We start from the raw sequence: 21,136 nt of genomic DNA, 5'->3' as shown, positions 1-21,136 counted from the left end.
TTCCAAGTGTGTGTCAGCTTCTAAACTTGTTTCGTCAGCCTCTGTTTTGCCATTTCAACAATTTCATCATCTGTCAGCAATCGATAGTCATTTGCGTCCTCATCACAAATTAACCATTCGTCATCTTTAGGCAACGAAAACAAAACAGTTGATTCAGCCATAACTTCATCTGTTGCCACACTGTACATTTCAGCGAATTTCGTTTGGCTTATCACAATGCTAAAAAAGTGGTTATGTACTCAATACAACTTATGTTCGGACCCTGACGATCAACAGAGGTGACGGTTAATGGAGAGACGGATAATCGAGGTTCCACTGTATTAAAAAAAGTGGTTTTCAAGCAAAAAAACAGTTCATTGATAATTTGTTTACTTTGTATAATTAACGGAGTACTCATAAAAATTATTTACAATTTAAAATAAGAGACAACTTTAATTAAAATTAATCAAAACTTTCTCTTTTTTACAAATTAAGACGCTTGCTCACATTTCAACTCAGTAGACAAAAAATTTTCGCTTGAACATCATCGAGCAAAACTCAAAAGGCGAAGGCTATTGACCGAAACTTTTTATACTTACTTACTTACTTAGTCCTAAGCCTTTCTACCTTTAGGTGTAAGGCTGGTGGAGTTGAGTTTGGCATTGTAGTCTCCATGCTTTCCGATCTTGCGCTAGGTTTCTTGCACTTTCCAATGTCAATCCCTTCTTCTCGACTTCTTTCCTGATTTCATCTACCCACATAACTCTTGGTCTCCCTCTTTTGTTTTTCCCCTGCACTCTCGTTTCGAACACTCGTTTTGTTAGCCTCTCGTTCGACATTCTACACACGTGCCCGAACCATCTAAGTTGTCCTTCTACTATTTTTTCATTGATTGGTTCTAGTTTTAGGTTTTGTCTAATTGTTTCGTTTCGTATTTTGTCTGTCCTTTTTCTGTTTGCTATTTTCCTCAGGAACCTCATTTCCATAGCATTGACTCTGGATTTTTGTCTCCCCGTCAATGTCCATGTCTCGCTGCTATACATGATTGTTGGTCTAACTACTGATTTAACGACTGCCGTTTTTACTTTTTCCGGTATCCCTTTTTTCCCAAAAAATGTTGTTTTCATAGTGTTAAATAAGCTTCCTGTTCGTCCCATTCTCTCGTTTATTTCCATGTCTTGTTTACCATTTGATTCGATTATTACTCCTAGGTATTTAAAATATTCCACTTGCTCTAGTTGTTTCCCGTCTAATTCTATTGCGTGTGTCTTCCTCGTATTTGAAATTATCATTGTTTTTGTTTTCTCTGTATTAATTTTCATATTTATGTTTGATAGTTCTTCTTCTAGGATTTCAAGATTGTTCTGTAAGTCTTCTCTGTTTTCTGCTATCAATACCATGTCGTCTGCAAATAGTAGCTCCGATAGTTGAGTCTGTTTCATTTGCCAGTATCCTAATGTTAGTTTTCTCATTCTTCTCTTGGCTTTCTTTATCGCTTCATCCAGTACCACTGAGAATAGCAGTGGGCTCAGCACGCATCCCTGTTTGACGCCTTGACTTGTAGAAAATTCTCTGGATTCCTCGTTATTGGTTCTTACTGTATTTGTATTATTTTTGTACATATCCTTTATTACTTCTATTATGTGTCTGTCGACTCCCCTTTCTGTTAGTGTCTTCCAAACGTCCTTTCTTCGGATTCTGTCAAACGCCTTTTCCAGGTCAATGAAGCACATATGTATCTCTCTATTTTTCTTGATTACCTTCTCACTTACTTGTCTTAATGTGAATATTAGGTCTTGCGTGCTTCTGTCCTTCCTGAATCCACACTGTGTGTCTTCCATAGTTGTTTCTATTTGTGTTTTTATTCTTGTCTCTAGTATTCTTGCTAATACCTTCCCAGGGATACTTGATATGGTGATACCTCGGTAATTATTACAGTTTCTCTTGTCTCCCTTTTTGTGTATTGGTAATATAATGTCTTTCTTCCAGTCCTTTGGTAATTCTGCTCTATTTATGATATCATTCATTAGTTCTTTCATGCTATCCATTCCCTCTGTCCCCATGAATTTTATCATTTCCGGGGTGATATGATCCTTGCCTGGTGCTTTGCCCAGTTTTACTCTTTCTATTGCTTTCTCTAATTCCTCTCTTGTTATGGATTCCACTTGTTGTTCTTCATTCCTTTCTTGTATCTCCCCTATGTTGTCCTTGTCTACATGAGTTAGCTCTTTGAAATGTTCTCTCCATCTTTCCATTATTTGTTTTTCTTCTGTTAGTACGTTTCCATTCTTGTCTTTTATATTCGGCATCGTGTGCTCTTTCTTTTGTCTGAGTTGTTTTAATGCGCCGTAGAAGAGTTTTTGGTTTTCCCTATAATTTTTTGTCATTTTTTGTCCAAATATCTCCCATGACCTTTCCTTTCCTGCTTTCACCGCTATTTTAACCTCTTTCCTTTTTTCTTTATATGCTTCGTAATCTTCCGGGTGTTTTGTGCTTAGGTATCTTTTCCATTTGTCTTTTTTGTTCTTTATTTTCTCTCGTATTTCTTCCGTCCACCATTCTGTTCTCCTCATGTTAGTGTTTGCTATTTTTGCTTTCCCGCAAGTTTCCTCAGCTGCTTTGATTATGCTGGTTTTTAGATATTCCCATTTTTTTTCTATATTTGTATTTTTTGCCCTACCTTTCAAAGTATTATCTAATTTTTCTTGGAATTTCTTCTTATATATTTCCTCTTTTAATTTGTAACTTTTTATTTTTTCATTTACTACCTTTCTTCTCTTTTCTTCTTTTTCCTCTGTTGTTCTCATTCTCATTATTACTAGATGGTGGTCACTGCCAATCTCCGAGCCTCTTTTCACTTTCGTATCCTGTACTCTTTTCCATTTGTTGCTGCTTACCAAAAAGTAATCTATGATTGATTTTTCGTTTCTGCTGTCTTGTACTCTCGTGTATTTGTGTACTTCTTTATGTTTAAATTTTGTATTTGTTATAACTAGTTTATTCTCCATACATATATCTATTATTCTTTCACCATTTCTGTTTAGCATTTCTTCTCCTTCTTTTCCCATGCACTCCTCTATTCCGCTGTTGTTGTTTCCGACTCTACCGTTTAGATCTCCCATTACAATTATGTTTTCTTCCCCATTATCAATTTGCATTTGGAGCTCCTCGAAAAATTTATCTTTCTCTTCCTTTCTTGCATCTTCATTTACTCCGTAGGCTGTTATTATTGTCCATATTTCTTCGTCCATCAGTTTAATTTTCACCGATAATATTCTCTGGTTAACATATGTTTCTTCTATAACGTGTTGTAGTCTATTCGGTGCAATTATTATCCCGACTCCTTCTTTTGCTCTCTCTTTTGTATCCGCTCCTACCCAAAGTAACCAATATCCTTTGTGTATTTTCTTAAGACCTTTTCCTTTCATCTTCGTTTCTGTTATTCCTAGTATTTCTATTTTTTGTCTTATCATATCTTCTACCAGTTCTTCCTCTTTTCCATTGATGCTTCTCACATTCCATGTTCCCATTTTTATCTCTCCTTTTTTCTGCAATCTAGCTTTCCCCTTTTTCCTATTTTCATCCTTGTTTACCTTTGCATCATCTTTTTCCCTATCGCTTTTCCCATTCATTGCCTTGGTTGTCATTGTTGTGGGTCCGGTCTCATTATTTTCTTTTAGTTTTTTGAAGTCCCTTCCCCGATATTTCTGTGAGTTAGTATAAGTTTCTCTTTATTATGGTCCCATTTCCACTCCTTTCCATTAATCTCCAGTTTCATATATCCTATCTTCGTAGTATTACCTTTGTCTTTTTCTTCTTTTGCCATTTTCCTAATTTTTGCTTGTATTTCCCTTTCCTTTCTTGTTAAATCTGATTCTATATACACCTTTTGTCCCTGTAGATTTTTCAGTTTTCCTTTGTTTTTTAGTACACTCATCTTATCCGTTAGGTTTTCCATTTCTGCTACAAAGATTTGGTCGCCGATCTTCACCGCTCCTCTCAGTCTGACCTCTAATTTCAGATTTCTTCCTATGAAGTGTTCTACTGACTCCTTTACAGGCTTTCCGTCGGTAGCATCTAGTGTTAGGCCTTTTAATACTATATTATTTCTCCGTCTATCTTTTTCCAATTGTTCTATTCTATTGTTTGCCATTTTTAAACCTTCTTCCAATTTTTCGTTTTTTTCTTTCAGCTCCTTAATATATTCCATCGTTTCTTTTTGGTCTTTCCGTATGGTTCTTATTTCTGCCATCATTTCATCATTTTTCCACATAACTTCCCGCATCATTTTTATCATCTCTTCATTTGTGTCGTTGCTTTTATTCGGTGTTCGTCTCGTCAGGTTACTCTTTTCAAAATATAATTTATCAAAACTTTCTCTTTTTTACAAATTAAGACGCTTGCTCACATTTCAACTCAGTAGACAAAAAATTTTCGCTTGAACATCATCGAGCAAAACTCAAAAGGCGAAGGCTATTGACCGAAACTTTTTATAACTGAAGATAAATAAACATCCTAACTTCCTATACCTACAAAAACAACTCGAACTTTTCTAAGCGGGCATCTCTTTTAAGTAAACAAAAAACGGCCTTAAATCCAAACTCAGTTTAGTGTTAAATCTTGTTTGTTATAGGTTTATTCAAACTGCAGGAATTGGTGAAGTCGCCCGGCGCGGCCCGGACGGAGATGTACATCCGGCAAGCGGGCCCTGGATCTTATAGGCAGGTCCTGCGGGAAGTCAGACAGAAGGAGCTCTATAAGCTGATAGTGGATACTAATCCGAGGAATATTAATCAGTTTTTCAGAGCGGTAAGTGTATTTTTAAAGTAGAACGTTATATGAGTATGCATATTAATTTATGAATTTTTTAATATTCTACTTTTATACCTTTCTTATTATATGAATCTGTGATTCTATTAACTAAGGGAGTTAGAACTAAGATAATATTTATTCTAATAAGTACTGTACACGAAGCAATAAAGCACTAAAAACGGCCTTACCTCCGAAAAAAAAAGGACAAGACGGATCTTAATAATTATTTTTGCATTCGATTCTTGAATGCGCCAGGAAACTTTGTGAACCGGAGCCATGATATAATATTGAAAAACTGCATACAATAAATGCATTCTTAACGTGCATCTCAAACAGACAATAAAAAAAATTCAGAACTCGTCAATTATCGGCGGAAATGAGTTCAATTTTGTTACTCGGGGGGTTTTTGGGGTCGCTGAAAACGAATATGACGTCAAAAGTGATCTCCGGAGTATCTAGTGCGAAGGGTACCTACTGTTTACCTTGTCATTAAAATTCATTAAAAAATTGGTTAAAAATCATTACTCGAGGGGTTTTTGGGGCCGCTAACGACGAATATGACATCGGAAGTGATTTTCGGAGTACCTGGTGCCCAGGGTACCCTACTGTTTAGTCCTCTTGTGGAGTTTTCGGCAAAAAATTTATTAAAGCATTAGTCAAAAATCATTACTCGGGGGGTTTTTAGGGTCGCTAACGACTAATATGACATCGGAAGTGATCTCAGGAATACCTGGTGACCAGGGTACCTACTGTTTACCTCGTCTTCGGGAGTTTTCGGCAAATTCATTAAAAAATTAGTCAAAAATCATTACTCAATGGGTTTTTGGGGCCGCTGACGACAAATATGGCATCGGGAGTGATCTCCGGAGTACCTGGTGCCCAGGGTACCTACTGTTTATCTCGTGACTAATGATTTTTGACTAATTTTTTTAATGAATTTACAAAAAATTTCGGAAGACGAGGTAAACATTAGGTATCTTGGGTATCAGGTACTCAGGAGATCACTTCCGATGTCATATTCGTCGTCAGAGACCCCAAAAACCCCTGAGTAATGAGTCTTAACTAATTTTTTAATGAATTTGCCAAAAACTCCAGAAAACGAGGTAAACAGTAGATACCCTGGGTACCAGGTACTCTGTAGAATACTTCGATGTCATATTCGTCGTCAGCGACCCAAAACCCCCCGAGTAATGATTTTTGGCTAATTTTTTATTGAATTTTCCGAAAACTCCGTAAGAAGTAGGTACCCTGGGCACCAGGTATTCCGGAGATCACTTCCTAGTCATATTAGTCGTTAGCGTCCCCAAAAACCCCCGAGTAATTATTTTTGACTAATTTTGTAATACATTTTTTGCCGAAAACTCCACAAGAGAGCTAAACAGTGAGACATGGGTAGCAGAGACACTTGAAATATCTTCCCTCCTTTTCGCCCTGTGTAGATATCATTACTTGTGCGTGATTGCTGTATCTAATGTTACTTATTTCTAATATGTTCGGCAGCCGTGCAGTTTCAGTTTAGCATTTATCGTGATTGAGTGTGTTTTGTGAGCACTAAGTAATATAAAATCATACCGATGTTCTGAAAATTTTTTATAAAAGAATGTTAATTAATAGGATTTTTCTAGTATTACCATGACATTCTGTGTAGATTAGTAAACATGACGCCATAGTTTACCAAAGCAAACTAAGTTTTATAATAATAAAAATAATATTTTTTAAATTTTATGGCAAATGGGCAACAGTGAGACGGGGTACATTGAGACATGTCTCACTGTTACCCAGATGTTATAAAAAAAAATTACATTTTGTATTTTTTTCTAAAATTTCTAGTAAAAGACATTAGGATGAGATCGCCAAGGCAGTTTGATATAGTCATACTAAACGGCAAAATTCATTGTTCTCATTCGAAATAAATTTTAATTTAATAAGTGTACGTTAATTTTCAATCACAATTTTTTTAATTAATAAGTATGTACTTTGTAACTTAAATTTGTTTTTTTATATTTTTTTTTCATATAAATAAATATTTTGCAACTTAAATTTTTTTATATATTCTTTTATATAAATATTATACTGTCTCGCTGTTACCCATACCCATGAATGTGTAACACAATTGACAACTTGACTTCAAGTTACTTGACCTTATGTGTCGAATACAAACTAAACACACGGAGCTTTTTTCAAATTTGACTCTTTTTGTGCAATGAAGACATGTGAGAGTACAATCCTAAAGAAATTTTGAATATGCATGTTATAGTAGTGGACTTATGGTTAAATGAAAAAAAGTGTCTCACTGTTACCCAGTTTTCCCTACACCGAAAATCACTTCCGATGTCATATTCGTCGTTAGTGGCCCCAAAAACCCCCGTGTAATGATTTTTGACTAATTTTTTAAAGAATTTTAATGACGAGGTATACAGTAGGTACCCTTGGCACCAGATAATACGGAGATCACTTACTACATCAGATTCGTTTTCAGCGACCCCAAAAATCCCCTAGTAACAAAATTGAACTCATTTCCGCCGATAATTGATGACTTAAGGGGTGAAGACCAGCCCCTAATTAGCCACTTAAATGAAATTAATCGTTACCGCTCCACAAATTATTTTACTTATGTTGTGTTTATATGATCTGTAAGTTTCATCGATTTAAAGTACATACTTATTTTTGAAAAAATTTGGTTTCAAAATAAAATTTTAAAAAATTAAAATTTTTAAAAATGTGCTTTTTTTTTAAAATATCTTAAAAATTGTTAGAGATACCAAAAATCTCGAAAAACAAAAAAAGTCAGATTTGCTTTTTTGAATATCATGTATTTTTTTGTTTTTCTGTTAGACAAAAATTGATTGAGATTTGGTGTTTCTAAATTTGCATACATTCGTGATCAGTGACTCGTTCAACCCCTTTTAACTACAGCCCTTTCAATAATAAGGACTTTGAGCCGATGAAACTTACAGATCATATAAACAATATATACACGAGTCAAGAAAATTGTGAAGTCGTAACGATTAAGTTAATTTAAGATACTAATTAGGGGGTGATTTTCTCGATTTTTTTACCAAAACCAAAAGGGACTAACTTTATTTTGAGCGTAACTTGTTTAATTTTGATGCTAGAATTTTTTTTTATAAGACAAAAATGAAGCTCTTTTTAAACACTTTAAATAAGTTGTAATGAGTTTTCCCCGAAATGTGCTTCGTTTTTGGTAATTTCACGTTAAAGTGTTCCATTTGGAATTTGACGAATATGAACCTATTTTTCATTAGTTATAACTCTGCTTCTACTAAGTGTAGAGACGTGATATATACACCATTTTTTAAATTTTTTACAGGATATATTTTTGCTAAGAATGTTTTTTCGACAAAATACTTAGTATTTGAGTTATTTGCGAAAAACCGTCTAAAAGCGTGGTAATTTTGTTGAAAAAATGAACATATTCACTGTCAAATAACTCGAAAAGTATTGACTTAGTGAAAAAACTCTATAGAACAAAAGTCACTTAAAATTAGCCAGTTTATCCATTTCCTGACTTTCTTTGGACGAATATTTTTTCACCCCCAAGAGGGGGTGAAAACCAACCCCAGGGCAAAAGCACATATCGGCACAATATCACTTTTTTTCTTTGACTTGTTAGCTATGTGTATGCCAAATTTCATGCTAATCCAAGCGGTTCTTTAAAATTTAGAGGTTTTGCAATATTTTACCGTTAAAGAACGGACTAAAAAGTTTGGCAAAGTTTTTGCATAGATTTAAAAAAATTAACTATTTTTACAAAAATTAATTTACAAAACAACGTCTTTCTTAAAATTAAAAGTTTTACAATTTTTTTTTCTATAACACGTCTAGATCTAAAACTCCCCATAACACTTCTTTTGGACTCTATAGTTTAACATAGACGTGATCAAATAGATAAATTTTAAATTTTTTTACTTAATTTTTGTGATTTAACTTTGCAATTCATGAATCTACAACTATTATTTTTAAAAATTCATAACTTTTACGAGAAGAAGACTGAAAGTCTACAACAATTTTCATAGTCTTCACAATGGTAAGAGATATGTGCTGTAAAAATTTCAGAAAAAAAAAATATTAAAATGGAACAGAGTTGTAGCGAGTGATTTTATTTTTAGGTTAAAATTCCGATTTTGACAAATTTGATTTTTTAATAAAAAGTTAAGTGATCGTGTGGGAAAAAAAATAAATACGCCATTTTAATTGCCTATTTGTCTAATTTGTAAAATTCATATTATAGTTTTCAAAAAGCGTATACAGGGTGAAATTTTTTCTAAGACCCAAACGAACTAATTTTTTAAAGTGGGACCTGATTTTTCTCTAGTTTTGAATAAGTTAGTTGAGTGGGTGGTAACACAAATTAAATATTTGTTCAAAAAAATTAATATTTGTAATAAAAGTTGATTTTTTTAAATCTATGGTTCACTTTACCAAACTTTTAATTCATAGTCAAATTTGATTTTTTTATAAAAAATTAAGTAATCGTGTGCGGAAATAAATAAATATGATATTTTAATGGCCTATTTGTTTAATGTATAAAAATCATAATAGAGTTTTCAAAAAGCGTATACAGGTAACTTTGTACGTTACAGTAACAGGTAACAGTATAACTTTGGTAATTATACCTTTTTTCAAAACCTTATTTTTGAGTTATTGATGAAAAATTGGTTAAAAACATGCATTTTTCTCAAGAAAAGTTATAATCTTTGATCTTTAATAACTCAAAAATTTTGATTTATTTTAATAACTTTATATAACGAATTTTGCTTGAAATTTGTCCCTCTATCGAATTATAGGGTTATTTTTAATAAAATAATTTTCACCCTCGAGAAGGGGTGGCATCCACCCCCAGGGTAAAAGCGCAGGTTGGCACCATATCACCTTTGTTCCTTGAGATATTCTCTAACCACTCACCAATTTTCATGCAAATCGCTGGAGGTTCAACGAAATCGGAGGTAATAGCTCATATCCACCTTCAGTGACTCCACTAATAAATCGATTCCATCTATTGCAAATTTCTAGTACCGGTCATAGTACCGTTGTGGGTAGGGCAACAGTTATATTATCGCATAACTTTTTTGTTTTTAATTTTTAAGCATTATTGAGTCTGGATTATTAAAATGTAAGGTATTACAGTACTAAAAGATACTCTTACTTTAAGTCGATAGGATACATTGTTTTCTAGAAAATCCGATTTTAACATTTTTCGTTTTTTGAATATCAAAATAAATAAAAAAAAACTATTTAGAAAAACGGAAACTGGTACGTTTATTTGTATTCCAGATATGAATCGATTTCATTAATTGCAAATTTCTAGTACCGCTCATATGCGTCCGTTTTGGGTAGGTCAACGGTTATTTTATCGCATAACTTTTTGTCTTTAATTTTTAAGAATTTTTGACACTAGATTATTAAATTATGCGGTATTTTAGTAGTCAAAGCTACTTTTGCTTTAAGTTGGTAAAATACACCGTTTTTTTTTTAATTTTTTTTTCAATTTTTTTCAAATTCAGGAAACGAAAAATTTTCAAATCGATTTTTCTAGAAAACGGTGTGTTCTACCGACTTAAAGCAAGAGTACCTCACTTTAGTACTAGAATACCTCGCAATTTAATAATCAAGTACCGGTATCAAAAATGCTTAAAAGTTAAAGACAAAAAAGTTATGCAATAAAATAACCGTTGCCCCACCCAAAACGTACGCCTATGACTGGTAGTAGAAATCCACAATAGATGTAACCGATTTAATGCTGGAAGATAAATGTGTGTACCAATTTTCGTTTTTCTAACTAGATGCGTTCTGAAGGTATTTAAGAAAAACTAATTACAAGACGCCATCTTGAAAGAGCTCTAACTCCCTTAGGAAGCATTTTCGGTCAAGGTGAATTTGGTTAAATTGTCTTAAAATTATCTGAGGAACCTCCTGTCTTCGTTTGTCAGTAGAGTTTTTGGACACCCTCTATATATGTATATACACCGTTCTTAGTCGTCAACGCCGCGGTAGGGATCTATGAAGGAGTATCACCAAGCCGCAAGCCCTTATCCCTTGCCGTACCGCTTCACTATGGGCCGATCAGACACCAGTTTATTCCAGACCAAGTCGTAGGTTTTTTTGAATTTTATACTACGACGTTGGCCCTTTTATTTTTCAAATGACCGGGCTGGGACTCGAACCTCGATCGTAAATCCGCTAGACTTGTCGATCGAGCGCGCCTCAGCCCACTGAGCCGTCTGACCGACAAAAGGAATATTTAAAATTCACTAAGTAAGGGTTGCATTAAATCACATAACGTTTTCGGAATAAAAAATCCATCATCAGTTTTACTAAAAGCCCTACAATAATAGTCCTTGGGTCCACATATAAAATTATTATTTATGACCACACCGTCGAAATTTTTGTATTTGTTATTTGGGTGGAGTCGGACAAATTTGGAGCTTGGCGTATTATGGTAGTGGGGCGTTTGTCTGTCGAGCTGTCACAAAGTTGTCAATTTTATGCAAAAAAAAATGTATAACCACATTGGTCATTTTATTTTAATCAATGGTTTTTATGATATAAACAGCGAAAACAATTTTGTCGGACAATAATATTGGGCCATATGACGCGTCGGACACGCTAAGTATGTCAAATTTATGAAAATAATATATTTATTACCACATGGCTAATTTTAACAGAATCTACCATAAAATTATGAGAATTACATAAGAATGTACACAAATTTTCAGATCAAAATTTTTCCAAAATTTTCCCTCTTATCGGAAATTTTTTTGGAAAATGTTGGGTACAACTCTACGTCACACTCTTTTAAATATTGTACTTAGTGTGTGTACCAATTTTTAGCTAAATCGATTCAAAGGTAACCGAGAATAATTGTTTTAATTTTTTTTGACAATGCCTGCTCTTAAGGGCGTCGATAACCTAAAAGAATTAAGTTTTCTCTTCGCTTGCCCCAACATTTTTTCAGAAAATTACATTTTTTGTTTAATAATATAATTAATTACTTGAAACCTACTATTTTGTCGGAAAAATGGTTGTAAAGATAAGGGATGCACTAACCCAGCATAATTTAAAAGTATAGTTTACTGGTAAAAATTTAATTTTTTGTCCGACTGTCGATTTGCCCCAATATTTTTGTAGCGCACTTAGATTTTTTGATTTAGAATATAATTACTTATAACCTTCTATTTTTGTCGAAAAAATGGTGGTAAATAAAAAAATTCCAGGAAATTGACATCTTCGGTTCATGCGACTGCGCAAAAGGCCCGTGAAAATTGTCCGACAAGTTTACCACATTATTGTAAAAAGGAGTTATGGTAGATTCTTTTCAAATTAGCCATGTGGTAATAAATTAATTATTTTCATAAATTTGACATATTTGGGGTGTCCGACGCGTCATATGGCCCAATATTTTTGTCCGACAAAATTGTTTTCGATGTTTATATAATAAAAACCATTGATTAAAATAAAATGACCAATATGGTTATAATTTTTTTTTCTTGCATAGAATTGACAACTTGACAACGTGACAGCTCGACAGACAAACGCCCCACTACGATAATGCGCCAAGCTCCAAATTTGTCCTACTCTACCCAAATAACAAGTACAAAAAGTTTCGACGGTGTGGTCATAAATAATAATTTTATATGTGGGCTTAAGGACTATAAGTATAACCGAATTAGTCAAAAAAAATGATTTAAAAAGTTGACTTAAAATATGCAAGAGGTCATACTTACAAAAAATTGAATGCCTGAGCCAATTAAATGGTTTGGGTAAAAACCCTTTAAATGTTGTAAATTGTTGTATTACGTACATATTTTTAATAATACTTAGTGATGTAAGTATTCTTAGACCCGTGTTGAGCTGCCCCCCCCCACTTGTAAAAATCAAAAAAAAAATAGCCCTGATTTATGAGCTATTTATGAGCTCTCATATTCCGCAAACTAAAAATTTTGAGCTCGTTCCACTGAGCAGGAATTTTATACTTTAGTGGGGGGGCTGAGTCAGCCCCTCCCCACTTCTTAAAAATAGGAATATTGAATCGGTTTTTGCGGCAGAATTACGAGCTATTGATGAGCTCTTGAAATTATATAGTTTCGATTTTTGAGCTCATCCTCTTCACCCCCAAACAACCGTTTAATTGATTTAACTTAAGAGAAAAATGCTGAGTAAACTTAAAATATATCGTATTGCGGATATAATTCCTATAGCTTATATACTCTAAGAATAAACTATTAAATCACGTGCATTTCGATTATTGAGCTTCAACCCCTTCGCAAGAAAACCACCCTATCTTCCCGGCTTAAGAGAAAGTTGTACTTAAAATGCATTAAACTAATTATTTGGCGACAACATATCATTGAATAATTTATAAGCTTCCAAATTACGCGCATTTAGATCAGTAAATTGCAATTTATTTTGTATAGTGCAGTCACTGAAAGTGAAAATCAACGATTACCTTCAATTTCGGTATTTAAGCGTGATTTAAGAGTTTATTCTTAGAATATAAGCTATACGAGTAAAACTACTATTAACTTTTTTGTAAAAACTTACATTTTTTCAGTGATTTACGAAAAACCGCTTCAAAGCATGCATTTTTTTCACGAATAATTAAAATTTTTAATCTTTAATAACTTAATAAGTATTGACTTATTTTAATAACTTTATATAATAAATTTTAATTATAATTTGTTCTTTTATAGATTTGTGTAGTTATTTTTTATAAAATAATTTTCACCCCCGAGAAGGGGCGGTATCCACCCTCAGGGTAAAGGCGCAAGGTGGTACCATGTCACCTTTGTTTCTTGAGGTATCCTCTAACCACTGACCAATTTTCGTAAAAATCGATAAAGGTTCACCGCAATTGAAGGTAATCGTTGATTTTTACTTTCAGTGACTGCACTATACAAAATAAATGGCAATTTGCTGATTTAAATGCGCGTAATTTGGAACCTTATAAATTATTAAATGATATGTAGTCGCCAAATAATTAATTTAATGCATTTGAAGTACAACTTTCTCTTAAGCCGGGAAGATAGGGTGGTTTTCTTGCGAAGGGGTTGTAGCTCAATAATCGAAATACACGTGATTTAATAGTTTATTCTTAGAGTATATACGCTATAGGAATTATATCCGCAATACGATATATTTTATGTTTTCTCAGCATTTTTCTCGTAACTTAAATCAATTAAAGGGTTGTTTGAGGGTGAAGGGGATGAGCCCAAAAATTGAAACTATATAATTTCAAGAGCTCATAAATAGCTCGTAATTCTGCTGCAAAAACCGATTCAATATTCCTATTTTTAAGTAGTGGGGGGGGGCTGACTCAGCCCCCCCCCCCACTACTAGTAAACCTACACCTACACCTAATAAAGTATCAAATTCCTGCTCAGTGGAACGAGCTCAAAATTTTTAGTTTGCGGAATATGAGAGCTCATAAATAGCTCATAAATCAGGGCTATTTGTTTTTTGATTTTTGTAAGTGGGGGGGGGGGGGCAGCTCAACATGGGTTATTAGATATTACCCAGGGCAACACAGGACTCTTCCAACGTGGTTCGAATTTAAAGATTCCGACCTAAAACTTCTTTGTTCTTCTGCTAGTGTTATAATTTCATTCAGTTTATTTGTTATCACTTTGGTTATTAATTTTAGTGCTGTTGTTAATAAATTAATTCCTTTGTAATTTTTCGGGTCTGATTTGTCTCGCTTTTTGAAGAGAGGTAGTAGGATGCTTCATTTACATTCTTGTGGTATTATGGTTTGTTCTATAATCTTTTAGATTAGTTATATTTGTTTGGTCAGATTGTCATCCGTACTTTAGGAGTTTATTTGGTATTCTGTCCTCTCCTGGTGATTTTTATTTTTATATTTTCTTAATTCTTTCTCTACCTCTCTCTCCTCAATGTTTATTTCTTCCTTTATCCTCACTTCTGCTGTTGGTGGTTCATTGTCGTCAAGTTTAGCAAATAAAGATCTAAAATATTCTGCCTGTCTGTACAAACCTCGAGTAAGTACTGATCCTATAAAGAAAAGAAATCATTAAAAAAAATTCCCTTTCAACATATTTCGAATATATCAGCCCTGTAGTACGTTCTTTAACGGTAAAATATTGCAAAACTTCTAAATTTTAAAGAACCACTTGGATTGACATGAAATTTGGCATACATACACATAGCTGACAAGTCAAAAAAAGTGATATTGTGCCGATATGCGCTTTTTCCCTGGGGGTGGATTTCACCCCTTCTCGGGGGTGCAAAAATATACTTCCAAAAAGTCCGGAAATGGATAAACTAACTAAATTTAAGCAACTTCTATTCTATAGAGTTTTTTCATTAGGTCAGTATTTTTCGAGTTATTTGTGAGTTAATAGGTTCATTTTTTCACAAAATAACCATGCTTTTAGACGGTTTTTCGCAAATAACTCAAAAAGTAAATATTTTGTCAAAGAAAATGTTCCCTGCAAAAATATAGCCTGAAAAAAAGTGAAAAAAAAATAGTATATGCGTGAGGTCTTTAGACCTAGTAAAAGGAGAGTTATAGCTAATGAAAGATAGGTTCATATTCGCCAGATTTCAAATCGAATATTTTAATGTGAAATAATCTAAACACGAAGCAATTTATGGGAAAAACTCATTTCAGGTTTTTTAAATTGTTTAAAAAGGCTTCATTTTTATTTTATAAAAAAATTTCTAGCATCAAAAGTAAACAAATTACACTCAAAATAAATTTGCTCCCTTATTTTTTGGTAAAAATCGGAGAACGGTTTAAAGTCCTTATTTTTTAAAGGGCTGTAAATGAAAGGGCTTGAAAGAGTCACTAAACACGAGTGTACTTAACATTTTGAACAGCTATATCAACCAATTTTTGTCTTACAGAAAAACAAAAAAGTACAAAATATTTAGAAAAGAAAATGCGACTTTTTTATGATTAAGATTTTTGGTATTTCAAATAATTTTTAAGTTATTTTGAAAAAGAAAATTTAATTCAAAATTAAAAGGGTATTTTTCGACTGATTTTAACCTGGCAGATTTTTCAAACTGCCAATATTTTAATTTTTTAATTTTAACTTTTAAAAAATCTAGTGTTGCCTTTAGACATTATAGACTGGGCAGTATAGTCGCCCCCGCTAGAGAAATTATTCCGATTCGATTTTTTTGCACAAACTTACTCAAAAAGAAGTCCTCATAACATATCCACAGGGTGCCGGGCGGTGCCGTGGTCGAAAAATTGTTAAAACAATTTTTTTCTACAACCACTATTCAAAGTGCACTTTTCTGCACGGTTTTATGTTAGCAAACTTGATATTTTCTCACAGTATAAGATATTTGACATTAGTGTGCAGAAAAGTGACGTTTCTGTGCCGCAAAGTGACGTTTCTGTGCCGCAAAGTTCTTTTCTGCACAGTTGACTACCTCATTCTGAGTAACGTTATATTCTGTTTACATCCGTGGACTACCGCATTCTGAGTAACGTTATATTCTGTTTACATCCGTGGTTAAACTTTAGACAAATATATAACCTATAAGACAATTATTATATTTAACTATAGCATAGAAACTAAATTATGGATGTTACAACTGTTTTATTTTACAATTTTATTCTTATTAAACATTTTATAATTATCAAATAACCAATAAGGATTTAGCAACGTGTGCAAGAGACGTCGAATGAAGTAGGTTTTGTGTAAATCCGTGAGTGCATAAATATAATGTCAATAATGTGTAATAATTGTTTAAATTTAAACAAATTAAGGCAGTGCATTAATTTTTTAACTGATTTCTGTGCAATTTATTTAGGTATAAGGAATTTAAATTGATTAGTAGGTATTAATTAAATACAGTTTAAAATTTATCAGATAGGTACCTATTATAATTAATCGTCGTTTGGAAATTGTGATTTTTATTTTTAGGAAAAACTGTGCTTGTAGAAAAAGTATAGTGTGAAACACGTGCAGAAAGGTAATTTCTCACTCGTTTGAATTGCGGCACTCGCTTGCGCTCGTACCGCAACTTTTCAAACTCGTGAGAAATTAGTACCTTTCTGCACTTGTTGCACAATATACTATTTTTAAACAAATTCACAAAAATAATTTTTTCGTTTCGAACAATTTTTTTTAGATAAATTGGCTTATTCTGCGCAAAAAAGGTCTCTTGTCATTTTTTTCTAAAATTGATTGTTGTCGAGTTATATGCGATTAAAAATTTGAAAAATGCGAAAATGGCCATTTTCAAGGCTTAATAACTCGATTAAACATTATTATTATCAAATTCAAAAAGTCACCAAATCAAGCGCTATTGTCCAGGATGTATCGCGACGCCCCCGTTAGTGAAATTATTCTGATTCCATTTTTTTGCAGAAACTTACTTAAAACGAGGTCCTTATAACCTATCCACAGGGTGCCGGGCGGTGACGGGGTCAAAAATTGTTTAAACAATTTTTTTTAAACAAATTCACAAAAATAATTTTTTTACTTCGAACAAATTTTTTTAAGATAATTTGGGACATTCTGAGCAAAAAATGTCTCTTGTGATTTTTTTCTAAAATTGATTGTTGTCGAATTATACGCGATTTATAATTTGAAAAATGCGAAAATGGCTATATAACTCGACAACAATCAATTTTATAGAAAAATCACATGAGACCTTTTTTGCTCAGAATAACCCAAATTATCTAAAAAAAATTGTTCGCAATAAAAAAATATATTTCTCTGAATTTGTTTAAAAAAATTGTTTAAACAATTTTTCGACCACGGCACCACCTGGCACCCTGTGGATATGTTATAAGTTATAAGAACCTCGTTTTGAGTAAGTTTCTGCAAAAAAATGGAATCGGGATAATTTCACTAACGGGGGCGACGGCTACATCCTGGACTATAGCGCTAATTGTTAATAATTAAAAATAACAGCTTTGTAATAAAATAATGACAAAGATCTCTTCAGGACCTTCAAGAAGAGGTTTGAAACTTGATTTGGTCACTTTTTGAATTGCATAATAATAATGTTTACACGAGTTATTAAGCCTTGAAAATAGCCATTTTCGCATTTTTCAAATTTTTAATCGCATGTAACTCGACAACAATCAATTTTAGAAAAAAATGACAAGAGACCTTTTTTACTTAAAATACGCCAATTTATCTAAAAAAATTTTGTTCGAAATGAAAAAATCATTTTTGTGAATTTGTTTAAAAAAATTGTTATAACAATTTTTCGACCACGGCACCGCCCGGCACCCTGTAGATATGTTATAAGGACATCTTTTTGAGTAAGTTTACGCAAAAAAATCGAATCGGAATAATTTCGCTAGCGGGGGGCGACGATACTGCCCGGTCTATTAGGTTTTGTCTGTATATACTATTTTTACAGATATGTTTATAATCTTATAGATATTAGTGTGTCTTTTGTTATTTTAACGGGAGTCTGTGGAGGATATGATCTGCTCGACATATATATGTTCTGACATCTTTGTTTTTATCATCTTCATTATTTTCATTCATATAGATTTTATTCTTCAGTTTTGTTTACTCTTTTTAAAAACCAATAAAGAATTTACTTCATACATGTTTTCAAATTAAAAATCATAAAAGACGTAAAAGTTTCGTTTCCTTTTTTCAATAACATATTTCTATTTTCCTTATTTGCACCCTTCTTTGCCTCATACAATATACTGTTTTGTGTATACTCTGTTAAACCCTACACGTGAAAACCGCGGGGAATAAAGTAAAATTGCACTTGTGAAAAAATAAGACATGTCAAAGAATATTCGCTGACATGTGAAAGCGCCTTACCCGTTGTCGGTTTGAAGCTTCGATTACGTCAGTGCCAGACAGAGACGTCCTAATTTAAGGATAGGAGAGAAGAATCGTCATTCCAGATATGTAATATTATAGGTAACGCAAAACCTCTTTTAGTAATCTCTGCAATTTCTTGCTTTGGGTTGCTACTAAATAATATATTTTTTCTACGACCGTTTAATAATCTGCTCATTATTCGTTATTTTTGAACAGATCTTCTTCTTCTTTACGTGCCATCTCCGCGACGAAGGTTGGCAATCATCATTGCTATTCTCACTTTCGACACTACAGCCCGAAAAAGTTCAGTTGAGCTGCATCCAAACCATTCTCTGAGATTTCTCAGCCAGGACATTTTTCTCCTACCTATGCTGCGCCTTCCTTGAATCTTTCCCTGCATAATTAATTTTAGGAGTTCATATCTGTCACCACGTGTTATATGACCAAGTATTGAAGTTTGCTTATTTTGATGGAATCCAGTATCTCCCTGCTGTTCTGTATTTTCCTTAGTACTTCCTCATTGGTTATTCTGTCTGTCCAGGAGATTCTCAGCATTCTTCGATACGTCCACATCTCAAATGCTTCCAATCTATTGAGGCATTGTTTATTGAGAGTCCATGTCTCCACACCATACAAAAGAACAGAAAATATATAACATTTTAGTACGCGCTTTCTAAGATCTAGGCTGAGGTATCTACTACACAATATTTGTTTCATATTAGTGAATGCACTTCTAGCCTTTTCTATTCTAATTCGGATTTCTTTGGTATAATCGTTTGTTTCACTAATGTTCGTCCCTAAATAGTTATAATTCTGAACTCGTTCTATCGTCTTATTATTTACGTGTAGATTGATGCTTCTAATATTTTTCTTTGATATAACCATGAATTTCGTTTTCTTTATGTTTAGTGACAGTCTTTGAATAGATAATAACACCCATTACTTTACTCGTGAGTAATGGTTCATTACTCACGGGTCATTACTCACGTGTTGAAGTTAGATTCAAGTGGTGCATGGCAATTTAATATAAATATTAGCAAATAAAATTACTTTAACTTGTTATTTTAATAAAGTAGTCATTGTAATTTATATCAACAATTAAATTCGAAAAATGTTTAAAGGATTTGTAACTGTAACAATGGGTTAGTATATTTTTTACGTTTAAATTTCAACATTTGACATTTTTAGAGTGACATTATTCAAAGGTAAATATAAACAATCGCTATTAATTCCGTAAAAGGACTTATGGATATGAAATTTATATCAATGAATTCTGTTTTACTTACTGTTGATTGTACAATAAATTTTTATTAAGAGCACACGTTCCTTTTCGTGTAATTGCCTTAAATATGTCTCATTTTTAAAAGCCACCTCCATTCCATGACACTAATGTCAACTGTCTGTTTCATTGTTTCGTAAGCTCAAACCAGAGTGCGTCCAGGGAGAGTGTAGCCAAGCCCGGAAACCAGAGCAAAATATGGCCGCCCTCAGTGATCACTGGTTGCCCTAGTCGCACACAAAAATATAAATTTTACATAACTGTCAGTTGTAAAAAGAAGATTGAGGTTATATAGAAACATTGCAAAAAATGAAAAAATGCAAAATTATATTTTGATTAAATTAATGTTATGTTCTCTTATTAGAACTGCTTGTTTTGAGAAAGTCTGAAGTGCCTATAGATAGTGCAATATTGATTCGTAGAAAAAAGACATTCATTCATAACAGAACAGAAACTAAATGAATCTGAACCAAATCATTGTAAACAAAATTCTGGTCTCATTATGGACGGGCTGCAGTGGAGCTTGCAATAATTGGTTTCACACTGATTGTGTAAAAATATCATTTGCTTCTTAAAAAGCTAAAACGGTATTGTGATAATTCTATAGAAAAGGTGAGAGTTGTCATGTAGGTTCGGATGTGTGGAAGATACTGGGAATAAGATAAGAAGCTGGTCAAAATAGTAAAGCAGAATACATAGCGTGGAAGGAGTTAGTATGGTTATTGTTAATGAAAAGTATAAGCATTTATCAGTTATTCTGCAGGTGGATTCTCCCAGGCATAAACTGTTGCTAGAAAAGGGGGAAGATCAGATGAGGATGCTGGAGCTAAACTGGTCTGTTACTTACAAGATTAGTTTTTGTGCTAATTTGCAAAATGTGTTTAGGTGCCTCTTTTAATACTAGTGACATAACCAGTGTTTAAACATGGATTAAAAATAGTGTGTGTACTTTTATGTATGTAAGTTATACTTACAGTAGACGCCCTCTTAACCGACCGACCCTACACCTTTTTGGATGATACTATTTTTAGATTAGAGGTCATACAAGTTTCATAATTTGTCTTGTGAGTGATATTGTTAATTACATATGTACATACACATCAACATTCGTTTCACTTTATATTTTGACTTAATTTGTTTGAAAATGAATTGTGACCCATGGGAAAAGTTATAGCTGACGGACTATATGTACATACTACTTTTTTGTTTATAGATCATAAAATATATATATATATATATATATATATATATATATATATATATATATATA

The 21,136-nt window shown here is 33.0% G+C and overlaps 1 protein-coding gene across 1 annotated transcript in view; it reads left to right on the top strand.

The window, feature by feature from the left end:
* The window catches only part of LOC114327109 (glutamate receptor ionotropic, kainate 1-like), a gene marked incomplete at its 5' end in the record, with an annotated part of 230,488 nt that overhangs the window by 73,448 nt on the left and 135,904 nt on the right, over positions 1–21,136 (top strand). Inside the window, one exon of the mRNA XM_028275613.2 lies at positions 4,613–4,788. Coding sequence (XP_028131414.2) covers positions 4,613–4,788 — 176 coding nt within the window. The remainder of the gene's footprint in view (positions 1–4,612; positions 4,789–21,136) is intronic.

This window comes from Diabrotica virgifera, chromosome 7 (genome assembly GCF_917563875.1).
Source record: "Diabrotica virgifera virgifera chromosome 7, PGI_DIABVI_V3a".
NCBI lineage: Eukaryota > Metazoa > Arthropoda > Insecta > Coleoptera > Chrysomelidae > Diabrotica > Diabrotica virgifera.
The sequence above is the reverse complement of the archived record's forward strand: the minus strand, read 5'-3'. Positions and strand labels throughout refer to the sequence as shown.